This window comes from Protopterus annectens, chromosome 2.part1 (genome assembly GCF_019279795.1).
Source record: "Protopterus annectens isolate FY-2018-M chromosome 2.part1, PAN1.0, whole genome shotgun sequence".
NCBI classification, from domain to species: domain Eukaryota; kingdom Metazoa; phylum Chordata; order Ceratodontiformes; family Protopteridae; genus Protopterus; species Protopterus annectens.
In genome coordinates this window covers 442,167,169-442,191,568 of record NC_056729.1, presented here as the reverse complement: position 1 = coordinate 442,191,568, position 24,400 = coordinate 442,167,169, and the positions used below count along the sequence as shown (strand labels likewise).

The window sequence follows — 24,400 nt, the reverse complement described above, 5'->3', positions numbered from 1 at the left end:
TGTTAGCCCCCTTGTTCTCCTGCAATACTAGTATTAAATTAACTTGTACTCTGATTGTGTGTCTAGAAGATGACCTGTACCTCTGGGCTAATTAGCTTGAATTACATATATTCTGAGGTGCACATCTATCCTAAAAGCTTGGCTTCTGTTTCAGGTTCCTATTCATGTCTGTCTGGATTTGATTACACTGCCGTGTGTTCATTTAAGTAGACCTGTTGAACTCCTTCGACTGGACCTAATGAACCCGCACTTGAGTAACTACAACAGGGAAGTTAAGGTAACAGAATTTAATTTTCTTGTATTATTGCTTCTTCTATTTCATCTAATGCTTTGATTGCCTTAATTTGTAGTGCTATATGTGGTCAGTTGCAGGTGATATCTGCTTTGATACTTTTCTCTACCAGTACAGAAACTGACAAATTGAACATGCACATGCAACCAGCTTTTCTACAAGTTCTGTACAGTTGTCATATTTGATTTTTTCCCCATGTAAGCCCATTAGGTGCAAATGCTTTCTGAACACAGTCTGCTAAAGTGATTTGCTCAAAGATACACTGTATGCAAATGTTTCAAGAGAAACAAAGCTGTGACTGTAGGTGAAGTTTTGTAGTGTAGCCTTAAAATTCTTTGCTGAATTGTTCAAATTTGCATTTATTGTAATGTTTAAATTCCTTAGCAAAACTGTAAATTCAAATGATGGTAATGCAGTACATATTAACCAAACTGAGGCCAGTTTGAAAATTAAATAAATTTGCTGTGGACAAAACTCTCTGACTTAAAACTGTTTATTGAGTTGCGAGCATGTGCGTGTATGTGTATGTATTTATGTAATTCCTTCAAAGCAGCAATGCTAAACACCAAGCTGATGCAACAAAGTGCAGGAGTTCAAAACATTGTTACAAATAAAAGCTTATGTTGTTAAGAATTTACAAGCTTGTACAAAAACAGCCAACCTGCTAAGAAACACATATTTGTAAAAGCAGTATCGCAACTGTCTTGAGTAGTATAAACATGAGAATAAGGCAGGCTTAATGTATCCAGCTTGCACAGAATCACCCATGAGGAAGAGACAAACTGCTGGTTCTGAAATAGTCTCAAGAGGCAAAATAATGCAAATATGCCTCCCATAATAGGCAAAGTCCAAAGAGATTCTGTAAATGCAAGTGATGTGAAAATTAAGAAATAAACATAAGACCAGAAACATAATTTTTTCACTGGAAGCAGATAACGATGAGTAGCCAACTACAAACTGCCTCAGCATAGTCTTAAAATAAAATCACCTGCTACAAAAGTCCAGTCCAGGGCACTGCAGCCACATTGTCCAGCAAGCCTTTTGCCTCAAAATGTCGAAACTGAATAGCTGAAAGGGTAACTGAAAGCGTCTTCTCTAAGACACCAAACAAAACTACATACCCTCTTCCTTTCTGTTTTCAGCCAGTGGCACAGATTGCAACATCAGATTCTTCATCCACAGCAACTTCCAAAACAACTCATGAAGCCCACACAGATATTTAATAAATAACCATTTGATCTGGGACCCTCCCCCCAGTCTAGTGTCATTACCTCATTCTACCCAGTACAGGGAGAGCATTTGAGAAGGCCAATCAGCTTAGTTTCTGCTACTCCTTTCTCTCTTTCCTTTCTCTCTTTCCACAAAAAAAAAAAAAAAATGTATCTGCTTTTACTGTATTTGTGTTTTTTCCTACTTTATTTTGCTTTTGCGTCATCTTAAAAGTACTCATTTGTATTTATTACTGCTTGGTGTAACTCATTCTAAGCCTTATAGGTTCATAGGTTTATACTAGGCTATCCGCCCCAAGGCATTTATAAGCCTAGCCCGAATTTTTGTGGCTTACGCCACCCCTTATATGAAAAAATACTGTACCCATTAGTTTGTTGTGCCTCTGTCCAGCAGTGACACAGAGATGATTCCCGGGGTAAACCTACGATCTCCCATCCACAGGTCAAGATTTCTCTTGAACAGAGCCAGCGAGGTGCTCTGCCTCACATGGACCGGGACTCTATTCCACAGCATAGGGAGCCTCTGAGTGATAAATCTATCCCTCCAGCACGTCCTATTTATATCCGTGCTAAGGTTTAAGTCACTTGCTCTAGTGGTTTTGGTGGATTTGGATTTTTGAGGTGGAGCATGTCCATTAATTCTGGGTTGGACATGGCCTTGTATGTCAGGCACATGTCACCTCTGAGCAGACGGTATGCACTGAATAGAGCTGGAGTTTCTTCAATCTGGCAGCATATGACAGATTTTGGAGTCCCTTTATCCTTTTGGTGAGAAACTTTGGGGTCTCTCCAATTGCTGCAGATGTCGGGCAAGATACATCCCGAATGGGGCATTGTACTCGATCATTGGTCTGATAAGTGAAGAGTACAGGGAACAATGACCTCACTAGATCTGGATGTGAATCCCTTCATGATCAGGTGGGCAATGTAGAAGGTCTTTCTAACCACTTTAGCAACGTGAGTGTCAAAAGAAAGGCCACTGTCAACCTGGGTCCCCAGGTCCCTGATAACCTCTTCTGTGCTTAGTGGATTGCCACCTATATGGTAGCTTGGGGTTACCTTGTTTTTCCCAAGGGTATGACTATACATTTTTGGCGCTTAACTTCAGGCCATGGCTCTGGCACCAGCTATCTGTTTCCGTGAGTCCCTTCTGAAGGATATCCGTGTCCGATGCACTTTCCACTATGGCCCAGTTTGCAGTCGCCTGCAAACTTTGTCAGCCAAATTCTCCCATGTTGGCCTGTACTTCTGAGAAGTAGATGCCGAACAATAGGGGCCAAGGACCGAGCCCTGTGGGACACCACTTGTGACCGCTTGGAGTCTGACATAGCGCCAGCAACTCTAACCCTGTGGGTTCTGTCCTTAAGCCAGTTTGCAACCCATCTTGTGACATATGGGTTTACATTTAAGCTGGTAGTTTTTCTACAATACCCGAGTGGGTATTGTGTCGAAGCCTTTGCAAGGTCAAGGTAGGCTGTATGGACTGCCTTTCCTCATCAGTGGCCTTGGTGACTGTTTCAAGAAGTCACCAAGTTCAAAAGGCATGATCTTCCCTTGACGGCCAAACTGGGTCGGGTCCAATGTCTGCAAGTCCCTATATCTTTGTTTATGAGCTCCATTATGATCCTCTCCATAGCTTTGCAGACTAGACTTGTTAAGCTTATGGGGCGGTAATTACCAGGGTCCGTGAGGCACCGCCTTTGTGGAGTGGGACCACAGTTGCCGTGACGCCACTCCTTGGGCACGTATCCTGTGGTAAGGCTGAGATTAAACAGCTGCCTTATGTGCGGGTTTAATTCCTCATTTAGCTCGTGTAGCACACAGCCGGGGACACCATCCGTCCCATTGATGCTGTGTTTTTAGCTTTAGAGAGAGCAGCTTTCACCTGCGCATTTGAGATGTCTGGGAGGCGACACTGCTGAGATAGTTATCTCTCCTTTAGGGGAGAGGGGTGAAGTTTGCACTGAACCTGTCTGCCAGTATGTTGGCAATGTCTGTGGGTTCAGTGATTTTGTATCATTTTGGACTAATTCTGAGCATATCTGGGAGTTTCCACCCAGGTTCCTAACATAGCTGAAAAAGGCCTTATGATTGTCCTTTGAATCCATGGCAATTTTTCTCTCAAAATTGGCCTTAGTTGATTTTATGAGTGCTCGTATTTTTTACTAATAATGATCAGGGTGACTTCCCTTTTATGGATTTTGTTCTATCATGTAATAGCTTTCTCCTCTTATTGTAAAGTTTGTTAATGGCTGGGGTCCACCAGACTGGACGTTTGCCCTTTGTGGAAAGAGTCTTGGTTTTATTTGGGATTGCCTGATCCATGCAGTCCTGGAGGTGTTCATAGAAGGCATTTGTAAGGGCTTCCGCAGCTTGGGTTGTGGTTTCCACTGTCTCAGGGGCCTTGAGGGATACCACACCAGTCTTGAGTAGTGTGAAGTTTGCTTTAGAGAAGTTCTTCACTGTGGTCTTTTTTGTTTGAGGTGGGGCGGATGTGGATTTCCAGTGAGATTAGTTTATGATCAGATCTCACAAATGAGGGATATACTTCCGTGTGGAGCATTTTGTCCCCATGTTTGTGATAATGAGATCTAGTATATTTTCTCCTCTCGTGGGAACAGTGACTAGCTGTTCCATGGCATTTGAATTTATGAACTCCAGGAACTGTTGGGCTAGAAAGTTAGGGCTTGAGTAATGTTCCCAGTCTATATTCGGTAGTTGAAGTCACCCAATATGATGATGTTTGGAGATACATTTATACCCTCCAGTGTCTTCAGGAAGGCTGTGTGGGGTTCCTGAGTTTGAGAGGGTGGCCTGTAGCATGCTACAATTTGTAGAGCAGTTTTGCCTATGGTTAGTTGCACCTGGATGGTTTCCAAGCTTCGGCGTTGCCACCAACCTGGAGGTGTGGGTATCCTTTATGAATATGGATACACCCCCTCCTTTTGTGGTGTGGTCCGGGTTTTGGGGCTGGAACGCATGATATGAGGTAAAACCTAATAGTGGCGGGGTGCTCTCAGGAGCCTTGAACCAGGTTTCAGTTACAGCACAGACATCGATGTTCTCCATACTGAGAAGGGCCTCGAAAGTGCATTTTGAGATTTAGACTTCTGGCATTGAGCAGCATTACCCTCAGTTTCTTTCCATTTTTGTTTTCTAGGGTGGTAGGTTTAGAATTTGAGCCTTGCCTAAAAAAGGCACTATGGGGGTGGCAAGAGCCTTAGCCAATATCCGGAATCCCAGGGTGACAGGTGCAAGCCGTCCCTTGTAAGCAGCTGGCTTGTCAAACATGTCATCCCAGGCAGACAGACACTGGATCCCCTTTGAATGACACCAGACATTAAGCCAATTGTTAAAGCTGATCATCTTGTCTCTATATTGTGCCATCATTCTTGGTGAAGGAAGGATACTGCTCAGGGTTAGGGTCATACCTGCCTGGGCTACATAATCAGAGAGCTCCTCTATGTCTCTTTTCATGTAGTCCAGGGAGGTACATGTCAGGTCGGGCACACCAGCATGGGCAATGACTGTGTCATATTTGTACTTGCCGTGGAGTGGCCCGAGTGCTTGTGTTATGTGGCGGATTCTAGCCCGATAGGCAGCTTACTGTGACCCTCTCCTTGTTCAGCCTGGTGAGTGGGACGCCAGTGTGTCTGACTATGGAGTCACCTATGACAAGTATGTTTGGTGTTGTATTTGGCCTTAAGGGCTGTGACTGCTTTGCACACTGCTTTTGTGGTTCATGTGTTGCTTGTGGGGTGTCTTGAGGTAGCAGTTGTTTGGGTGTCTGCTTTGGAGGCCTCTGCTGTTTAGGTAAATTTTTACTCAGAGCCTCCGAGTATGTCTTTGTGTGTTTATGTGTTTGATTCAGTGGTGTGGTAGCATTATGTGAGGCTGGTTTTGTGGTGTGTGTAGTTGCCTTCTCCTCCTGTCTGGTCTTGCCAGTCCTGAGTTGAGAGAGCTCAGCCTCCAGTTTGGCTAAAGAGCTGCATCTCTCGCAAGTATTTGTGTTATGTGGGAGGAGGAGAGTTTAAGCACCTGGGCTTCAGACCAGTTTTACATTAAGAAGGTTTGTGGTCTGCACTGTAGTGGCAGAACAGGTAACTTACATCCTTCTAAGTTGGGAACTGCTGATTGAGGGCTCAGTGTCTGTTATTCTTAAAGTGTATTAATTCTGGGTTAAGCACTTGGGCTTGAGGCCAGTTATTTTACATTGAGGGTTCGTGTTCTGCACTCTTGTGGGATGAGAGGCTGGACTCTGTCCTTCTGAGCTGGGAATTTCTGGTTAAAGGCTTATAGTGCCTGCATATTTGAACTGCTTCTTACTGAAATTGGTACACCTTGTTTGCTGTAGCATAGACTAGATCCAGGCCTGCTGAATCTAGCTTTGTTTGTATAACTTGAGCACTAATCCAGGCATTCTTTAAAGTATTCAGTTGTATTTATTACTGCTGGTAGTAACTTGATTAAAGTGTAGCTATCATTTCTAAGTCTTTTGTATTAAGCACTTGGGCTTCAGACCAGTTGTTTTACATTAGGAAGGTTTGTGGCCTGCACTGTGGTGGCAGGACAGGTAGCTTACATCCTTCTAAATTGGGAACTGCTGATTGAGAGCTCAGTGTCTGTTATTCTAAAAGTGTATTAGTTCTGGTTTAAGCACTTGGGCTTCAGGCCAGTTATTTTATGTTAAGAAGGATTGCGGTCTGCACTCTTGTGGGAGGAGAGGCTGGACTCTGCCCTTCTGAGCAGGGAATTTCTGGTTAAAGGCTTATAGTGCCTGCATATTCTAACTGTTTCTTACTGAAATTGGTACACCTTGTTTGCTGTAGCATAGACTAGATCCAGGCCTGCTGAATCTAGCTTTGTTTGTATGCTTGTTGTTTGTTTATTTCCCTGAAACGCTAATTCCACCTAAAACGCGGCCTTTTAGCACCTCTGTTGATCCCTAGTTATATCTGCATTGCTTACTGTACTTATTTCCTTGTTTCACTTGAAAGAAAGTTACTGTTTGTCATTTTTGCATTTAAGTTACCTGTAACACATTGCATTTAAGTTACCTGGCACTTGCTCACTAAAGCAATTATATAAGTCAGCTCTAAAAAATTAAAAGCACTACACCCTCACAAACTCCCTTGAGTACCTTGTTCCCCATTGGCCCTTTTTTCAATTATAAAGGAATTCCCAATACTATTCTAGCATGTCCAAAGGTCAGTTGTCAATCCCCTCTCCGGTCCAGCTGGTGAATCTGGGATTCTTGAGGCAATGTTACAACTGCCTCATGTACACAGACAACCCTCTCCTCCTCCCAACAAATTCCAACACATGTGAGAGATGCAACCATATAGCCAAACTGGAGGCTAAGCTCTCTCAACTCAGTACTGGCGTAACCAGTCAGGAGGAGAAGGAAACCACACTCACTACAATTCCAGTCTCACATAGACGTACCACGACAGCAAACGAAACACATAAACACACAAAACATACTGGAGGCTCTAAATAAAAATCTGCCTAAGCAGCAGAGACCTCCAAAGCAGACACCCAAGCAACCGCTACCCCAAAACAAAACACGTGCAACACATAGCTCACAAAGCCAGTGTGCCGAACAGTCACAGCCCTTAAGGCTAAACAACACACCTGATACACTTGTAATAGGTGACTCTATCGTCAGGCACACTGACGCCCCGCCACTAGGCTGAACAAGGAGAAGGTCACGGTGAGCTGCCTGTCGGGCGCTAGGATCCGCCACATAACACAAGCACTCAGGTCACTCCAAGGCAAGTACAAATATGACTCAGTCATTGTCCATGCTGGTGTGAATGACCTGAGACGTACCTCCCTGGACTACATGAAAAGAGACATAGAGGAGCTGTCTGAGCATGTAGCCCAGGCCGGTATGACCCTGACCTTGAGTAGAATCTTACCCTCACCAAGAATGATGCCACAATATGAAGACAAGATGATCAATTTCAACAGTTGGCTTAAGTGTTGGTGTCATTCAAAGGGGATCCAATGCCTGTCAGCCTGGGATGACATGCTCGACAAGCCACGATGCTTCGCTAGGGACGGCTTGCACCTGTCACCCCTGGGCTTTCGGATATTGGCAAAGGCTCTTGCTACCCCATAGTGCCTTTTTTAGGCAAGGCTCAAAAGACAAACCCACCTCCATAGGTATCACAAGGGATAAGAAACTAAGAGTAATGCTACTCAACGCCAGAAATCTAAACCTCAAGATGCATGCACTCGAAACTCTCCTTAGCATGGAGAACATCGATATCTGTGCAGTAACAGAAACCTGGTTCAAGGCTCCGAGAGCACCCCAGCACTACCAGGTTATACCTCATACCATGCTTTTCGCCCCAAAACTTGGACCAAACCACAAAAGGAGGGGAGTATCAATATTCGCCAAAGATACGCACACCTCCAGGTTGGTGGCACAGCACGAAGCATCAGAGACTGTCCATGTGCAACTAACTGTGGGTAAAACTGCCTTCCAGTTTATAGCCTGCTACAGACCACCCTCCCAAACACAGGAACCCCACTCGGCCTTCCTGAGAATACTGGAAAATATGAAGGTCTCTCCAAACACCATTATATTGGGCGACTTCAACTACCCAAACATAGACTGGGAGCATTACTCTAGCTCCAACACCTTAGCCCAAAGGTTCCTAGAATTTATAAACTCAAATGCTATGGAACAACTTGTTACCACTCCCACAAGAGGGGAAAACATACTGGACCTGATCATCACCAACATGGGGACACTATGCTCCAGACCAGAAGTGTATCCTCACTGGTAAGATCAGACCATAAACTAATCTCACTGGATATTCACATCCCGACCCCACCCCTGCCCAGAAAACCACAGTGAAAAACTTCTAAAGCAATTTCACACCTCAAAACCGAGGTTAAATCCTTCAAAGCCCCCGGCCTGTGGAAAATACCGCCCAGACCGCAGAATCCTTTATAAATGCATTCTATGAACACCTTCAGGAATGCATGGATCATGCAATCCCAAATAAAACCAAGACCCAATCCTCCAAAGGCAGACGTCCTGTCTGGTGAACCCCAGCCATAAACAAACTATACAATAGAAGGAGGAAGGTACTACATGATAGAGCAAAATCCCAAAAAGGGAAGGCATCTCTGATCAGTATTAGCAAAAAACTACGGGCACTCATAAAATCGTCCAAGGCCAGCTTCGAGAGAAAAATTGCACAGGTCACTAAGGATAATCACAAGGCTTTCTTTAGTTATGTTGGGAACCTGGGTGGGAATTCCCAGATATGCTCAGAATTAGTCCAAAATGACAAAAAATACACCGAGCCCACAGACATTGCCAACATCCTAGCTGACAGGTTCAGTGCAAACTCCCCCCCCACCAAAAGGGCAAATATCTATCCCAACAGAGTGCTGCTCCCCTGACATCTCAAATGCTCAGGTAAGAGCCGCCCTCTCCAAAGCAAAAAACACAGCATCAATGGCCAGATGGTGTCCCGGGCTGCGTCCTACATGAACTCCAAGAAGAGCTAAACTCAAACATAAATCTACTGTTCAATCTTAGCCTTACTACAGGATATGTACCCAAAGAGTGGCGTACAGCAACAGTGGTCCCTCTCCACAAAGGTGGTGCCTCAACGGATCCTGGAAACTATCGCCCTATAAGCCTGACTAGCTTGGTCTGCAAAGCTATGGAAAGGATCATCATGGACCTCATAAATAAAGATATTGGGGACCTACAGACACTGGATCCTACCCAGTTTGGCTTTGTTAAGGGCAGATCCTGCCTCTTAAACCTGGACGATTTCTTTGAAACAGTCACCAAGACCATTGACGAGGGGAAGGTGGTCCACACAGCCTACCTGGACCTCGCAAAAGCCTTCGATACAATACCCCACTCGGGCATTATAGATAAGCTCACCAGCTTAAATATAAACCCCTATGTCTCTAGATGGGTTGCAAACTGGCTCAAGGACAGAACCCACATGGTTAGAATTGCTGGAGCCATGTCAGACTCCAAACCAGTTACAAGTGGCGTCCCACAAGGCTCAGTCCTGGGACCTCTTGTTCGGGTATATATTTCTCGGGTACAGGCCAACACGGAAGGACTGTGGCTGACCAAGTTCGCAGATGACTGCAAACTGGGCTCCATAATCAACTCTCCAGCTGACACAAGCATCCTCCAAAAGGGCCTCATAGAAACAGACAACTGGTGCCAGAGCCATGGCCTCAAGCCAAACGCCAAAAAGTGTATAGTCATCCCTTTAGCAAAAACAGTGCCCACAAATTACCACATAGGTGGTAATCCATTAAGTACAGAAGAAGTCATTAGGGACCTGGGGACCCAAGTTGATAGCAATCTCTCATTTGACAACCACGTGGCCAAAGTGGTTAGAAAAACATTTTATATAGCCCACCTAATCACGAAGGGATTCACATCTAGATCAGGGGAGGTCATCGTGCCTCTTTACTCATCCCTCATCAGGCCCATAATTGAGTACAATGCCCCTTTGGGATGTACCTTACCAGACACCTGCAGCAACTGGAAAGACCCCAAAAGTACCTCACCAAGAGGATCAAAGGGCTCAAACAGATGCCATATGCTGCCCGGTTAAAGAAACTCCAGCTCTACTCAGTGGCATACCGCCTGCTCAGAGGCGATCTGTGCCTGACGTATAAAGCCATGTCCAACCTGGAATTAATGGACATGCTGCACCTCAGAAAATCCAAATCCCATCGAGCTTTACGTTCGAGAGACTTGAACCTCAGCACTGAAATAAATAGGACATGCTGGAGGGACAGATTCATAACCCAGAGGCTCCCTTCACTCTGGAATAAAATCTCAGTCCAGGTTAGGCAGAGTCGCACATTGACTCTCTTCAAGAGGAATCTTGATGAGTGGATGGGAGATCGTAGGTTTACTCCGGCTATCACTTCTGTGTCACTGTTAGATAGAGGCACAGTATACTAACCTCAAAAAAAGGCATAGCAAAATTAATTTAAAATGGGTGGCGAAAGCCAAACACATTCTGGCTAGGCTTATAAATGCCCTAGGGCAGATAGCCTAGTATGAACCTATGAACTAAAAAAAAGTGTAGCAGTGCTCTGTGGTTTGTTAAACACATTATGCCATCCTGAGAGCCTCACTACATCCACTTATTCATCCTTGCCATGTTTATGGATCATCTTAAGAGATATATTGCTTAGTTTACTAGCATGATGCTTTTATGTTTTAAAATGCATTCTTCTATATATAAGCTACTAACTTTGCCTTATTGGTTTCTGTTTCTCTACTAATATTATCTTGGAAAATGTTATCAAGTTTTGCATTTTGTGATTGTTTTCTTCTCGGATTCCAACAACACATCAGCTTTGCTTCTACACTGATGCCAGCCTTTGCTAGAAGCCTCATTAAATGTTTTTCAGATGGAACAGTTAACTAAGGAAGGGTGCTTCCTTCTTCACTCCTCAGCTTTACCTTTGAGCGCTGTGAGATGCTAAGATCGTCATACTTTAGATGAGACAGAAACACATCATCTGTTATATTTTATTAGTGAAGAAGCTTATCCAGTATTTGCGTGGCTGTTGATATCTGTTGTCATGTAAATTCTCTGTGCCCCCTCCCCCAAATGCGTGGGTTTTCTCCGGGTGCTCCGGTTTCCTCCCACATCCCAAAGACATGCTGTAGGTGGATTGGACACTCTAAATTAGCCCTAGGTGTGTGTGTGTGAGTGTGTGTGCCTTCTGTGGAAGGTTGGGCGCCAGGCTGGCAACTCGACACCGTAAAACTCCACTGCCAATCATGAGCAGACAGGTGATCCACTGTGGTGACCTCTAACCGGGAAAAAGCCAAAAGAAGAAGAAGGTTCCTTGTCTAAGGGCAGAGTTCCTTTGGTGGGCAGAGGCTTGCAGCCACAACAAGGGACTCTCTTTCACTCAATCCCTAGCCACCCAAACCCTCACAACAGACGCATCAGACTATGCATGGTGGGCTCACATGGCTGGCAAATGTATTCAAGGCAAATGGAGCCCAGGACAAATTCACCTACATATCAATCAAAAAGAAATGTTAGCTGTACAGAATGCTTTGACAGCCTTCAAAAACCTTATCCTTCCAGGACAACTCTTGATAAAGACAGACAACTCCACAGTTATATGGTACATAAACAAGCAGGTGGGAACCCATTCCTACCCACTCTGCAGGTTAGCCATGGCCCTATGGAACACAGCCTTGAGCAACCAAGTGCACCTGCAAGCCCAATTTTTGCCAGGCAAACAAAATTCATTGGCAGACGACTTGAGCAGAAAACTACTGGACCCACACAAGTGGAAATTGGAACCCAACTCATTCAAACTTCTAACCCACAGGTGGGGGACACCAGAGGTGGACCTCTTTGCCTCCCCCCAAAACCATCAATTGAGCAAATGGTGCACTAGAAATCCCCATAGCCAAGCATGGAAAGTGGATGCCCTATCCTTTACATGGGAAAACCTCTCAATTTATGCCATTCCACCTCTGCCCCTCCTCTCAAAATGTACTACTCAAGATCAAACAGGACAAACCAAGGACAGTCTTTATTGCCCTGAACTGGCCCTGCCAGCACTGGTACCCAGTCCTTTGCAGTCTGGCAGTAGTGCCACCCTCGCACCTACATCAGACCCCCTCCCTGCTGTCCCAGCAGGAGGGAGAGATTTTGCATCCTCAGCTGCAAACCCTGAACCTTGCAGCCTGGCTTATTCCCTGAATACTCTACCAGCAATCCTCAGCAAACAGGTGCTGGACGTCATCCTTGAGGCCAGATGGCCTAGTACTAGGAAATCCTATTCAGAAAAATGGAAAAGATACTGTTCTTGGAGCCACTCTCAAGGAAGGGTCACAGCTGTGCCCACCTTACCTCAAATCCTAGATCACCTAGCAGAGCTGCTCCACAAAGGCCTATCCTTTTCTTCTATTAAGATTCATGCCTTGGCCATCTCAGCTCATTATAATACTGAGCCACCTCTTTTCTCACCCTCTGGTCAAACAGTTCCTGAGAGGAGCTAACAATTTAAGAGCCCCGAGGAGAGCGCCCACCCCTGCCTGGGACCTTAACTTTGTACTAGAGAAGCTCACGCTTCCCCCTTTTGAGCCTGCTGCTACAGCACAGTTAAAATTCCTCAGATGGAAAACAGCCTTACTTCTAGCCATCACTTCAGCAAGAAGAGTGTCTGAGTTACAGGCACTAATGGCTGTGAAACTCTTCATTGTTTTCCATGCTGACAGGGTTTCCCTCGGGACTAACCCATGTTTTATGTCCAAGGTGGTATCCAGTGTGGCTCTAAACCAATCCATCCATTTACCAACCTTTTTCCCTAATCCTCAGAATAAAGGTGAAAGGATCCTGCACTCCGTGGATGTGCACAGACAACTCAGGTTCTACTTTGACAGAAATTAAGCCTTTCAGAAAATCTGACCAGCTACTAGTCAGCTTTGCTACAGGGGCAGAGGGCAAGGCTATTTCAAAGCAAACCATTTCCAAATGGATAGCACACTGCATCCATTTCTGCTACAAGCACCATGGAAAACCTACCCCACAGGGGATCAGAACTCATTCCACTGGGGCTATCTCAACCTCTACAGCATTTCTTAGCGGAGTCCCTACCAGGGACATCCTGGAAGCTGCAACCTGGAGTTCTGTACACACCTTCATCAAGCAATACCACTTACTTGTCTTTTCTAAATCCAGAGTTGAATTTGCTGCAGCAGTCTTACAAGCCCTGCTAGCCAGCCCTGCTATTTCTTGACTGCCTCCACCCTTCCTCAGCTTTGGGAATCAACCCAAGTGTGATGACTGCAGCAGTGAAACACGAAGAACATAGTACACTTGTGTACACTTGCCATAAATGTAGATGTTCAAGTGTATTCACTGTTGCAGTGTTGGTTACCCTCCCTCCAGCCCCCCCCCCCGACTCTTCTATACTTTCTACCTATCCTCCTTTTGGCCATATCTTATGACTGTGGTATTTACTTTTTACTGGAGGTGTTCCACACCATGTAATTGCTTCCTATTTTGGGGGCTCCTGACATCTGGGGCAAGAAAAACTGATGTAATGGCGTCGGCTGCATGTTTTATACCCCCTGTCGACCTGACGTCATGGAGGAGGTGACAGCATCCGACACGGAAATCCCAAGACTCTGGTATTCAGGCCGACTGAGGGCTACCTGCAGGCAGATAACCCAAGTGTGATGACTGAAACATTGAATACACTCGAACATCTACATTTATGGTAAGTGTACACAACTGTACTTTTTCTTCTTCCCTATCTGTAACTCCATATACTAAACCTGTACCCCAGTTTGGTACTGCTGAGCTATTCTGGTCCTTTTAAATATGAATAAACACAAAAAGATATGTATTTCTTCTCTATACATTCCACCCAGTGACAATATAACTATTCTCAAGGAAATCCTGTCCTGGCTCTCATCTAACATTAGCAGTGAAACTATAAATGTGAAGTTGTTAAATCTCACCGTTTATTCTCACTGATGGGTTCAGAGCCAATCCTCGGCTCTGACACGGCCGATAGCAAAGCTCAAGGTTTGCCAGTAGCTCGAGACCAAGCCCCTTATCCCATGATGCACTGCTGGACTTACCTCGGATCTAGTTTGCCGCAGCACAGATCTCAGTGTTCCAGATAGCTCGGACCAATATTATTCGATAGATTCATCTATTTGCAAGTTTAAAAACTTTTTTTTCTTGACTTTCTTGACTTTCTTGTTAGGATAGTTTATATATATATATATATATATATATATATATATATATATATATATATATATATAAAATCTATATAGTTTTAGACTTAGATTTAGTTTTAGATAAGTGCCCTGTGTTGGCTTGTTTTTTTCTATAGAGTTGGCCTAGTAGTTGGCCTTGTATTTAACCACATTCTTAGGAGTAGTTTGCTATATAATTTCTTGAGTGTGTTGTTTCAGTTGTTTAAATTTGTCTAAATTTATAATAGAGATGTCTGATGAGAAAACGGACATGTTCAGTGTGTTTATTGTCTGGGGGCATTACACCTCCAAAACTCTTGTAGCATCTGTCACTCCTTCTCTTCCAGGGTACTTTTAGAGAGAAGGAGGAAATTAGTGGATAGGGGTTTACTTCAGCACACTTTTTCGGAAGCACTGGGTGACCAGGATGGTGCTATTAGATCCTCAAAGTCATCCAAGTCTTCAGGTGACTCGAAAGCATAGAAAAAGGCAAAAAAAATGGACGGTATAGGGTCATCGGTTCCACCGTCCTCAGAACCAAGTGTCCCTTCTGTTCAGAGCCAGCTCACAGCTTTGGAGCCGGTTTCTGAGATTCCCTCATCTCCTCTGCTCCAATCAGCACCCTAGGTGCACTTCTCAAAGTCTTCTGTCAGCCTCTTAAATCTGGATATGGACCGGTTGGTAAAGAAACTTTTACGGGCAACAGGTCTTGCCAAATTGTTGTGGGCTCCGACGCCTTCGTCAGAGCTGAAGACCATTAACCCAGACTTTACTCCTCCTCCGAGCCGTACTGGACTTTCGGAGCCTGTGGAGCCTGACCTGATGGTTGTTGAGCCTGCTCCGGTGTTATCGGTTCCATCTACTCGGACGTTCTCGGCGCCGACCGGGGACGCTAGGAGCTGACATTCTCCTGTCGGGTCTGAAGAGGACAGTCATACCAATTTGTCCATGCTGACTCTTCCTTTCTGGGCTTCGGCTTGGATGAGCTCGGCTCCTATCTTGGGCTCAGAGCCCATGGCCTCGGTGCGGGAGGATCGGACGGTCCCTTCAGATCCGTCTACCCCTTCTCATCGGAGCCATCGTGTGTTCGATGCCATGAGGAGGTCCTGTCTACAAAGACATCATCAGCATCAGGTCTGGCTTTCTCCTCCCCTCAAGCACCTGTGTCCGCTCCTGCTTCTACCGGTCCACCCAAGCGTAGAGACCCAGAGCCTCAAGTAGCCCCACAGTGTGCCCCCTGCTCTTCTGAGACCTCCCCAGATCCCCCCACTGAGGAGGTACCCAGGAAGAGACTGTGCAAGAGGAGACACTTGGACTCCCCACAGGAGTCTTTGACATTGTGAGTCAGAAGGGTCCCCTCAATCCCCCTCTGAGGATATCTCCTTTGCGGAGATATTAAAGATCCTTAATCAGAGGGGTGGTTGGCAGTCCAAAAGCCCTACTGAAGACAAGTCAGTGCTCTTGAAGGCTTTCGGGTCATCATTTCCAGAGGGTACTTCATACCGTTCTCTTCCCCTCCCACTCTTGTAAACAGAATCCCGGATGTTCCACCCATTCTCAGGGTGCAAGCAACTATAGAGGTCCGCAAGTTGTTAGAAAAAAAGAGTCATCCAGCCAGTCCCAGCAGACCAAATTGGATTCGGAGCTTACTCAAGATTCTTTTTGGTTCCAAAAAAAACAGGGGACTGGAGACCTATCTTGGACCTCAGCAGACTCAACCAGTTTGTAAAAAAAGAGAATTTCCGAATGGTCACGCTTCAGACCATTTTTCCCTTTCTAGAGAAAGGCGATTGGATGTGCTCCATCGATCCCAAGGAAGCGTACTACCACATAAAGATGGACAGACACTCCAGAGATCACCTGCATTTCCGGCTGGGAGCCAATCACTACCAATTTCGAGCCCTGCCCTTTGGTCACACTACAGCCCCCAGAGTGTTCACCAAATGCATGGCAGTGGTCACAGCTCACCTGAGGGCGTCTAGGATTCCAGGTGTTTCCATATCTAGACGATTGGCTCCTCACTGCTACCACCAGGCATCAATTGATTCAGGCAACACAATCTACTCTGACACTCTGCCACCACTTAGGCATTACAGTCAACTTCGAAATGTCTGCCTTGTCGCCATCGCAGCATACTGTCTTTATAGGAGCAGAGTTAGATACTTCATCCACCACTCTGTCTTCCAGTCGAAAGGGTCTCACTTCTTCACCAACACGTCAACTCATTGGTGTCAAAGAACAGAGCTACAGCTGCAGAGGTCTTGAATGTACTAGGTTTGATGGCAGCAATTCTAGCCATTCCACTAGCAAGGATGCATATGCGAATTCTTCAGTGGCTCCTGTTCACTCAATGGTCTTACCAGAAATTGCCAATGAACCATATGATTCTCATCACAAACTCTTGCAAGAGAGACCTTTGGTGGTGGTTGACATCTCTTCATGTCACAAAAGGAAGACCCTTTGTGCCCCCCCCCCCAGTAGCCACTGTGACCACGGACGCTTCCCTGATAGGGTGGGGGGGGGCATTTTCATGGAAAGACTGCCCAAGGCACATGGACAGATCAGGAGTCACATCTGCATATCAATGTTCTGGAGTTGAGAGCAGTACTTCTGGTGTTGCAGTACTTCCAGGGCTCTCTTCCTCTAGGGACAATTGCAATTCAGACAGACAACATGTCAGTGGTCTGGTACTTGAACAAACAGGGCGGAACCAAGTCTTATCCCCTTTGTCGAAAAGCCCTCAGGGTATGGCAATGGGCTGTGTCATACCAGCGTTTTCTATTAGCGACTCTCATCCTGGGAAAATCCAACGTGATAGCAGACAAGCTGAGCAGGACAATCCTGTTGCCTCACGAGTGGTCTCTCAACCAATACGTTGCGGACATGATTTTCCGCAAATGGGGCCAGCCTTGCTGCGACCTCTTTGCCAGTCACATCAATACCAAATGCAGAAGCTACTTTGTCCTAATACCACCTTCGGGACATCCCCCAAGAGATGCACTCGTACCAGATTGGCCTCCGGGTCTCCTATATGCATTCCCACCAGTTCCATTGAGACCCAGGTTTTTACAGAAAGCAAAATCGCTGGGAAGGACTGTTATCCTTATAGCAGCTCATTTGCATCAACAGATTTGGTTCCCTTTTCTTCACCATCATCTGCTGGAGAATCCATGGATCCTGGACTCAGTTCCAGACCTCCTGACACACCCGTCAGGGGACCTCCTTCCTTCATTGCAGTCTGTAAAGCTGACTGCTTGGCTGATCCACTTCCCCAAATAGCCAGGCTTCATTCATTCTCAAATGACACAAGACAAATTCTGTTGTAGTCTCATAAGCCATCCACCAGAAAACTTTATCGCAGTAAGTGAAAAAGGTTCTCCATTTGGGCCAGTATACAAAAAATGTACCCTTTCTGAACTCCTTTGTCATCTATTTTAGAGTTTTTGACAATGATTTTTAAGGAAGGAGCAACAGCTGCCACAGTTCGGGTTCAGTTAGCCACCATATCTAATTTCCACCTTGGATTGGATGGGTTAAATATTATGGCCCATAAGTTAACTAAGGTTTTTCTCAAAGGTGTTTTTCACATGAGACCTCCTGTCAAAATCCCTTATTCTCCCTGGAATTTGAATTTTATGCTATCTCAAATAATTCTTCCCCCCTTCGAACCAGCATCATCTTGTGATCTCAAATTTTTGTCCTGGAAAACTATTTTTCTAGTGGCCATTACTTCTGCCCGCAGAGTGTCAGAACTTCAAGCATTATCTATCAGACCTCCTTATATGATTTTCCATGCTGATAGACTATCTCTTAGAACAAACCCCTCTTTTTTGCCTAAAGTCTGTTCTGAGTCTAATATCAATCAGTCTTTTTTCCCAACCATTCCAACAAATTGGAATACATGCTGCACAAACTTGATGTACACAGACAGCTCAGATTTTATCTTGATAGAACCAAGGATATTAGAAAATTAGATCAACTCTTTGTATCCTTTTTGGAGGCCAGAAAAGGTAGACCAGTGGCTAAAACAACCCTTTCAAAATGGTTATCGGATTGTATCTCATTTGTTCATGCAAATGCTAACATACCATGTGAAATTGTTCAATCTCGCCGTTTGTTCTTACACATGGGTTCGGAGCCGATCCTCGGCTCCGAGTCGGCCGCATCATCAGCTCCGCATCTTCGAGGCACAGTAATATCCCATGATCCTCAGGTGCTAACCCTCAGATCTAGTTTGCCTCTAGCAGCAGATCGCATATGAGAGGCCCGGGCCAGTATATTTTTTCAATGTACTTGCTATATTTCTTCTTTAAGTAGACTTATAGTTATTTCGTAGTGTTTAAAATAAATAATATAGTATAGGAGTGTTATTTGTGAGTGTAGTTAGATTAGATTAGATAGTTTAAATTTTTCTAGTTAAGGCCTGCGGGTTTTTTCTGTCAGGATTCACAGTATTCTACATAATTTCTTGTAATTTTTTGCCTTAACTCTTTTATATATATATATATATATATATATATATATATATATATATTAATATTATAGTGTGCTGTGTTTTGGATTTCTATAATATACTAGCTCAGAATTAATCTGTTGGTTATTATAATTACTATTATTATTCTAGACTTTTAAGATTGTTACACTTAGATTTATATTGTGTGCTTCTTTAAGTGTGCTGTGTTTTGGACATATACTGTATTCAAAATGTCAGAGAAAGCCAAATCAGGCTTTAAGAGATGTCAGTGCGGACAGAAGATGTCCATTACTGATAACCACTCATCCTGCGAATACTGTCTTGGCCCTCTCCACTTGCAGGAAGACTGTTCCATCTGTCATTCCTTTAGTGGGAGAGTCATGCTGGAAAGACGCAGGAAGATGGTTGACAGAGGGTTGCTTAAACCCGAATTTCAAGAGGCCCTGGACAAGGCTGAACAAGTATCAAAGTCTTCGCAGGGGTCGAAGTCTTCAAGAGTGTCGGAGCCCAAGTCATCGGCTCCGAGCACTTCTTTCCAGATTCGGACGCCGGCTCCTATGACCTCGGTGCCAGGCGTCGAGCATTTATCTCTGATCGAGACTCAGGTCTTGGAGCCGGTGTCAGAGGTACCACCGCCTTCTATCCTTCGCTCGGTGACGGCTTCGGCCCCTTCGACCTGTTCTTCAAGGCCGCTTTCCAACTCCAGTGTGGACCGAGTGGTACAGAAGCTTATGGAGAACTCGGCTCTGTCCAAACTAATCGAGGTTTCGTCCCAGCTGGTTTTGAAACTCAAGACTATTCCTGTCCCCTAGACACTTCCTCCTCCAAGACCCGTCGAGTCATCGGAGCTAGGAATCGAAGAACCGATGATCGTAGAGCCCTCGGTGCCGAAGCCTCCAGTAGCGCTATCGGCTCTGTTGACCTCGACTCCTTCGGAACCAGCCGGAGAGTCTCGGAGCCGAAGATCTTTCCTAGGTTCCTGGGGGACAGTCGAACTGAGATGTCGGTTCCGACTCTTCCCCTCGGTGCCTCGGCTCAGATCAGTTCGGATCTGTCCTCGGTGTCAGAGCCCGTGGTCCCGATTCCGGAGAAACGACCACCTTCTTCGGATCGGGTCGGATCTTCGGATCGGGGCACCGATGCCTTTGACATCATGAGGAAGGTCTTGTCTGATCAGACATATACGTCATCAGTATCTTCATCTCCTTCCCCAAAAGGTCCGCGTTCTGCTTCTGTGCCCTCGGCCCCTACCAAGCGTCGAGACCCAATGCCTCAGACAACCCCACGGGGCGACCCTGGTTCCTCGGATGCATCCCCAGAAGCTCCAGCTGAGGATGTTCCGAGGAAACAATTGTGCAAGAGGAGGCACATTGATTCTCCCCAGGAATCTCTCACATCTGACACCGATTTAGAGGAAGCAGAAGGGTCCCCACGGTCCCCCTCTGAAGATGTCTCGTTTGCGGACATTTTGGAAATCCTGAAACAGAGGGGAGACTGGCAAACCCTTACCCCTTCTGTGGATGAATCGGTCTTGCTGAAGGCATTTGGGGCTCAACCTTCTACCTCCTGGGTGACCCCGCCATTTGACGAACTCATGGATCTAATAGCCCGGAGGGCTTGGGAAACGCCCAATACAGTGGAGCCAGTCCCTCACAAGCCAAACAAATACATGACGGCCCCCCAGGACAAATCTTATCTTACAAAAGGGGTTCCCGTGGATACTATGGTGGTGGCAGTGGCCACTAAGAAGGAGATGTCTGAATCATCTTCCTCTGTCCATCCCCCTAATAAGGATTCTAGGACGGTGGACAGATATGGGAAGCGCGTATTTCGTTCTGCGACTTTTTCCATCCGATTGCTCAACTACCTTACGCATTTCACGCGTTTACAGAGAGATCTCATTAAGGAACTGGGAGATACTCTCCAGGGAAACACAGATGCTGCTGTCGCCGAGAAAGTGACAGCGCAACTTAACACCCTAAGCTCCATAGTGAACTCGTCCATGAGGCTGATTTCATACACAGCCGAAGGGTCGAGTAGAGCGGCAGCTTCAGCGATCGCCCTAAGGAGGCAATCCTGGTTGCGCTTATGCTCCTTTGCGGAAGCCTTCAAGTCTTCCTTTGCCAACGCCCCCTTTGATGGTGCCTCCTTGTTTGGGCCCAAAGTAAAGGAGACTCTCACGAGGTGTGAACAAGAAGGGAAGACCCTGTCTGCCGTAGGGGTCCGTTTTTCCACCCCATCTAGACCCTACCCAAAAGGGCAACGAGGCGGAAAAATGTGGTTCCGAAAGACTCAGGGATTCTTTCAGCCCACCCAAAGTGAGACCCCCTCCAGAGGCAGAGGAGGGGGAAGAAATGGAAGATGCCACCCAGCCGGCAGAGGGGGTCCGCAAAATCAGGGCGACAGAGATACTTTCTCTGGGAAGCCCTTCCAGCACTCCTGAGTGCAGGTCCGACTGTCCTACTCTGGAGGCAGTCGGGGGTCGCTTGGCTTTGTACCCGGAGGCCTGGCTAAATCTTACATCAGATTCCAGGGTAAAAAGCATAGTTACCAGAGGCTACAACAGTCCATTCATCAGAATGCCACACAACTCCAAAAAGCTCCCAGACGTTCCACCCAGTCTGCGAGACCAGGCAACCGTAGAGATAAGAAGGTTGCTCAAAAACAGTCATCCAACCAGTCCTGGCGGACCAAATAGGATCCGGAACTTACTCAAGGTTCTTTTTAGTTCCAAAGAAAACAGGGGACTGGAGGCCAATTTTGGACCTCAGCAAATTAAATGCCTTCGTGAAAAAGGAAAAGTTCCGAATGGTCACGCTACAGTCAATCCTTCCCTTTATGCAGGAGGGCGACTGGATGTGCTCTATAGATCTCAAAGATGCGTACTACCATATCAAGATGGCCAGGGCGTCCAGAGATCATCTGCGCTTCCGGCTAGGAGCCAGTCATTTCCAGTTTCGTGCTCTGCCCTTTGGTCTCACCTCAGCCCCCAGGGTGTTCACCAAATGCATGGCAGTAGTAGCGTCTCACTTGAGACGAAGGGGATTCCGGGTGTTTCCTTATCTAGACGACTGGCTCCTATCCGCCACCACCGAGTATCATCTTCTGCAAGCCAGGGATTACACCATCAGCCTCTGTTCCTCGCTAGGCATAACGGTAAATTTTAGAAAGTCTGTCTTATCGCCGTCACAGCGCATCTTATTTAAAGGAGCACAGCTAGACACTTCCCTGGCTCGAGTTACTCTCCCCCCACCAAGAGTGTAAGACCTCAGACATCAGATCTCGGTCCTTCTCCAGAGCAAGAGGGTCCCTGCGCGACAAATATTAAGAATACTAGGCTTGATGGCAGCCTCCCTTATCGTAGTTCCCTTAGGCAGGATGCATATGAGGATTCTTCAATGGATGCTATTCGCCCAGTGGTCTTATCGACAGCTTCCACTATCTCACGAAATCGTGATCACGAACTTTTGCAAAAAGGATCTCTTGTGGTGGATACACAGTCAAGACCTAACACTAGGACGACCGTTTGTGTTACCCAGTCCGGTAGCAACTCTAACCATGGACGCTTCCCTGATAGGGTGGGGGGGATTTTTTCAGGGACAAACAGTCCAAGGTCAATGGTCCAACTTGGAGTACAACCTGCACATCAATGTTCTAGAGCTGAGGGCAGTGTTTCTAGCGTTGCAACACTTTCACAAGTCCTTACCTCAGGGAACAGTGACAGTTCAGACAGACAACATGTCAGTGGTCTTTTACATAAACAAGCAAGGGGGAACCAGATCTTACCCGTTATGCAGAGAGGCCCTCAGAATTTGGCAATGGGCAAAGTCCACCGGACGCTTTCTGATAGCAACGCACATCCCGGGGACTTCCAACGTAATCGCGGACAGGCTGAGCAGAGCCATCCTGTTCCCTCACGAGTGGTCCCTCAAACCTCAAGTGGCGGAAGAGATCTTCCGCAGATGGGGCCAGCCTTGCTGCGACCTGTTTGCATCCCCATTGAATGCCAAATGCAGAAGCTACTTTGCCCTATTACCCCCTCCGTGGGGTGTCCCCAGGGACGCACTGGTACATGATTGGCCCCCGGGTCTCCTTTACACTTTTCCTCCTGTTCCACTAATTCCCAGGTTCTTGCAGAAAGCCAAACGTCTGGAGAGGACCATAATACTAATAGCCCCATTCTGGCCTCGACAAATCTGGTTTCCCTTCCTTCGATCTCATCAAGTGGAGGAACCATGGATGCTGGACCCGGAGCCAGACCTGTTGACACATTCGTCGGGAGTTCCTCACACCTTCCTCAAGTCCCTCAAACTGACAGCTTGGCTGCTCCGCTTCCCATCTTAGCCAGGTCGGAGTTACTATCCCCTGCAGTATAACAAATTATTGTATCTTCTCACAAACCATCTACAAGGAAATTGTACAACAGCAAATGGAATAGTTTTGTGCACTGGGCCTCCAAACAAGGTATAGATCCATTTGGGGCTCCAGTACACAAGATACTAGATTTCCTTACCACACTTTTTCAAGAAGGTGCATCAACGTCCACGATAAGGGTTCAACTGGCGGCTATATCCAATTTTCATGTTGGCCGCGAAGATAGTTCTCTTATGTCACACAGGCTTTGTAAAGCTTTTATGAAAGGTACCTTTCACCTCCGTCCCCCCTTTCGTAATCCATTAGCCCCTTGGAATCTTAATCTCATGCTGTCACAACTCATGTTGCCCCCATTCGAACCAGCAGCCACAACTCCGTTAAAATTTCTTTCGTGGAAAACACTCTTTCTGGTTGTCATCACTTCCGCCAGGAGAGTTTCAGAGTTGCAGGCTCTATCTATCCGACCCCCGTACATGATTTTTTACCCAGATAGAGTAACCTTGCGCACCAATCTGTCCTTCCTTCCGAAGGTTTGTTCGATTCAAAATATCAATCAATCTATCTAACTACCTACCTTCTTCAAAAACCACTCCAGTAAGTTAGAATACACACTGCACAAATTGGACGTCCACAGACAACTGAGATTTTACTTACATAGGACAAAGGAATACAGAAAGTCAGACCAGCTATTTGTCTCATATGCTGACCAAAGGAAAGGACAGGCAGTAACAAAGGTTACCTTATCCAAATGGCTCTCAGACTGTATAAATTTTGTATATGCTGAATCGAAACAACAACTCCCGTTCAAACCCAGAGCTCATTCTACAAGGGCGATTGCTACCTCTTCAGCCCATACTGCTCGTTTGCCCTTAGATACCATTTGTGCAGTGGCAACTTGGGCAAAACCACATACTTTTATCGCCCACTATAAACTAGACAAAAACTCCAGGGACAGGGCGATGTTTGGTTCCACTGTACTCAGGAATGTTCTCCCTTGAGCCACCCAGGAAAAAGGAGCTAGGAACACTACCCGTGTGTAAGAACAAACGGCGAGATTGAACAATTTCACATTATGAAGTTATGTTCTTACCATAACGTTCCATGTGAATTGTTCATCTCGCCTTTGTTCTTACACTCCCCCCTTCCATCCCCCGTCCTGCGGTCTGGTAGAACGGGTTCAACTGAATTCTTGTTCAGTCTTTTTCTAGATATTGTTAGTATTCTTGTGCTTTAGTAATGGCATCTTTTCTCCTGTATTGAGGGTAGGGTTCCATACA

At 46.0% G+C, this 24,400-nt stretch overlaps 1 protein-coding gene across 1 annotated transcript in view; it reads left to right on the top strand.

Moving 5' to 3' along the window:
• The window catches only part of PRMT9 (protein arginine methyltransferase 9), a 907,971-nt gene that overhangs the window by 871,052 nt on the left and 12,519 nt on the right, over positions 1 to 24,400 (top strand). Inside the window, exon 12 of the mRNA XM_044062247.1 lies at positions 155 to 277. Coding sequence (XP_043918182.1) covers positions 155 to 277 — 123 coding nt within the window. The remainder of the gene's footprint in view (positions 1 to 154; positions 278 to 24,400) is intronic.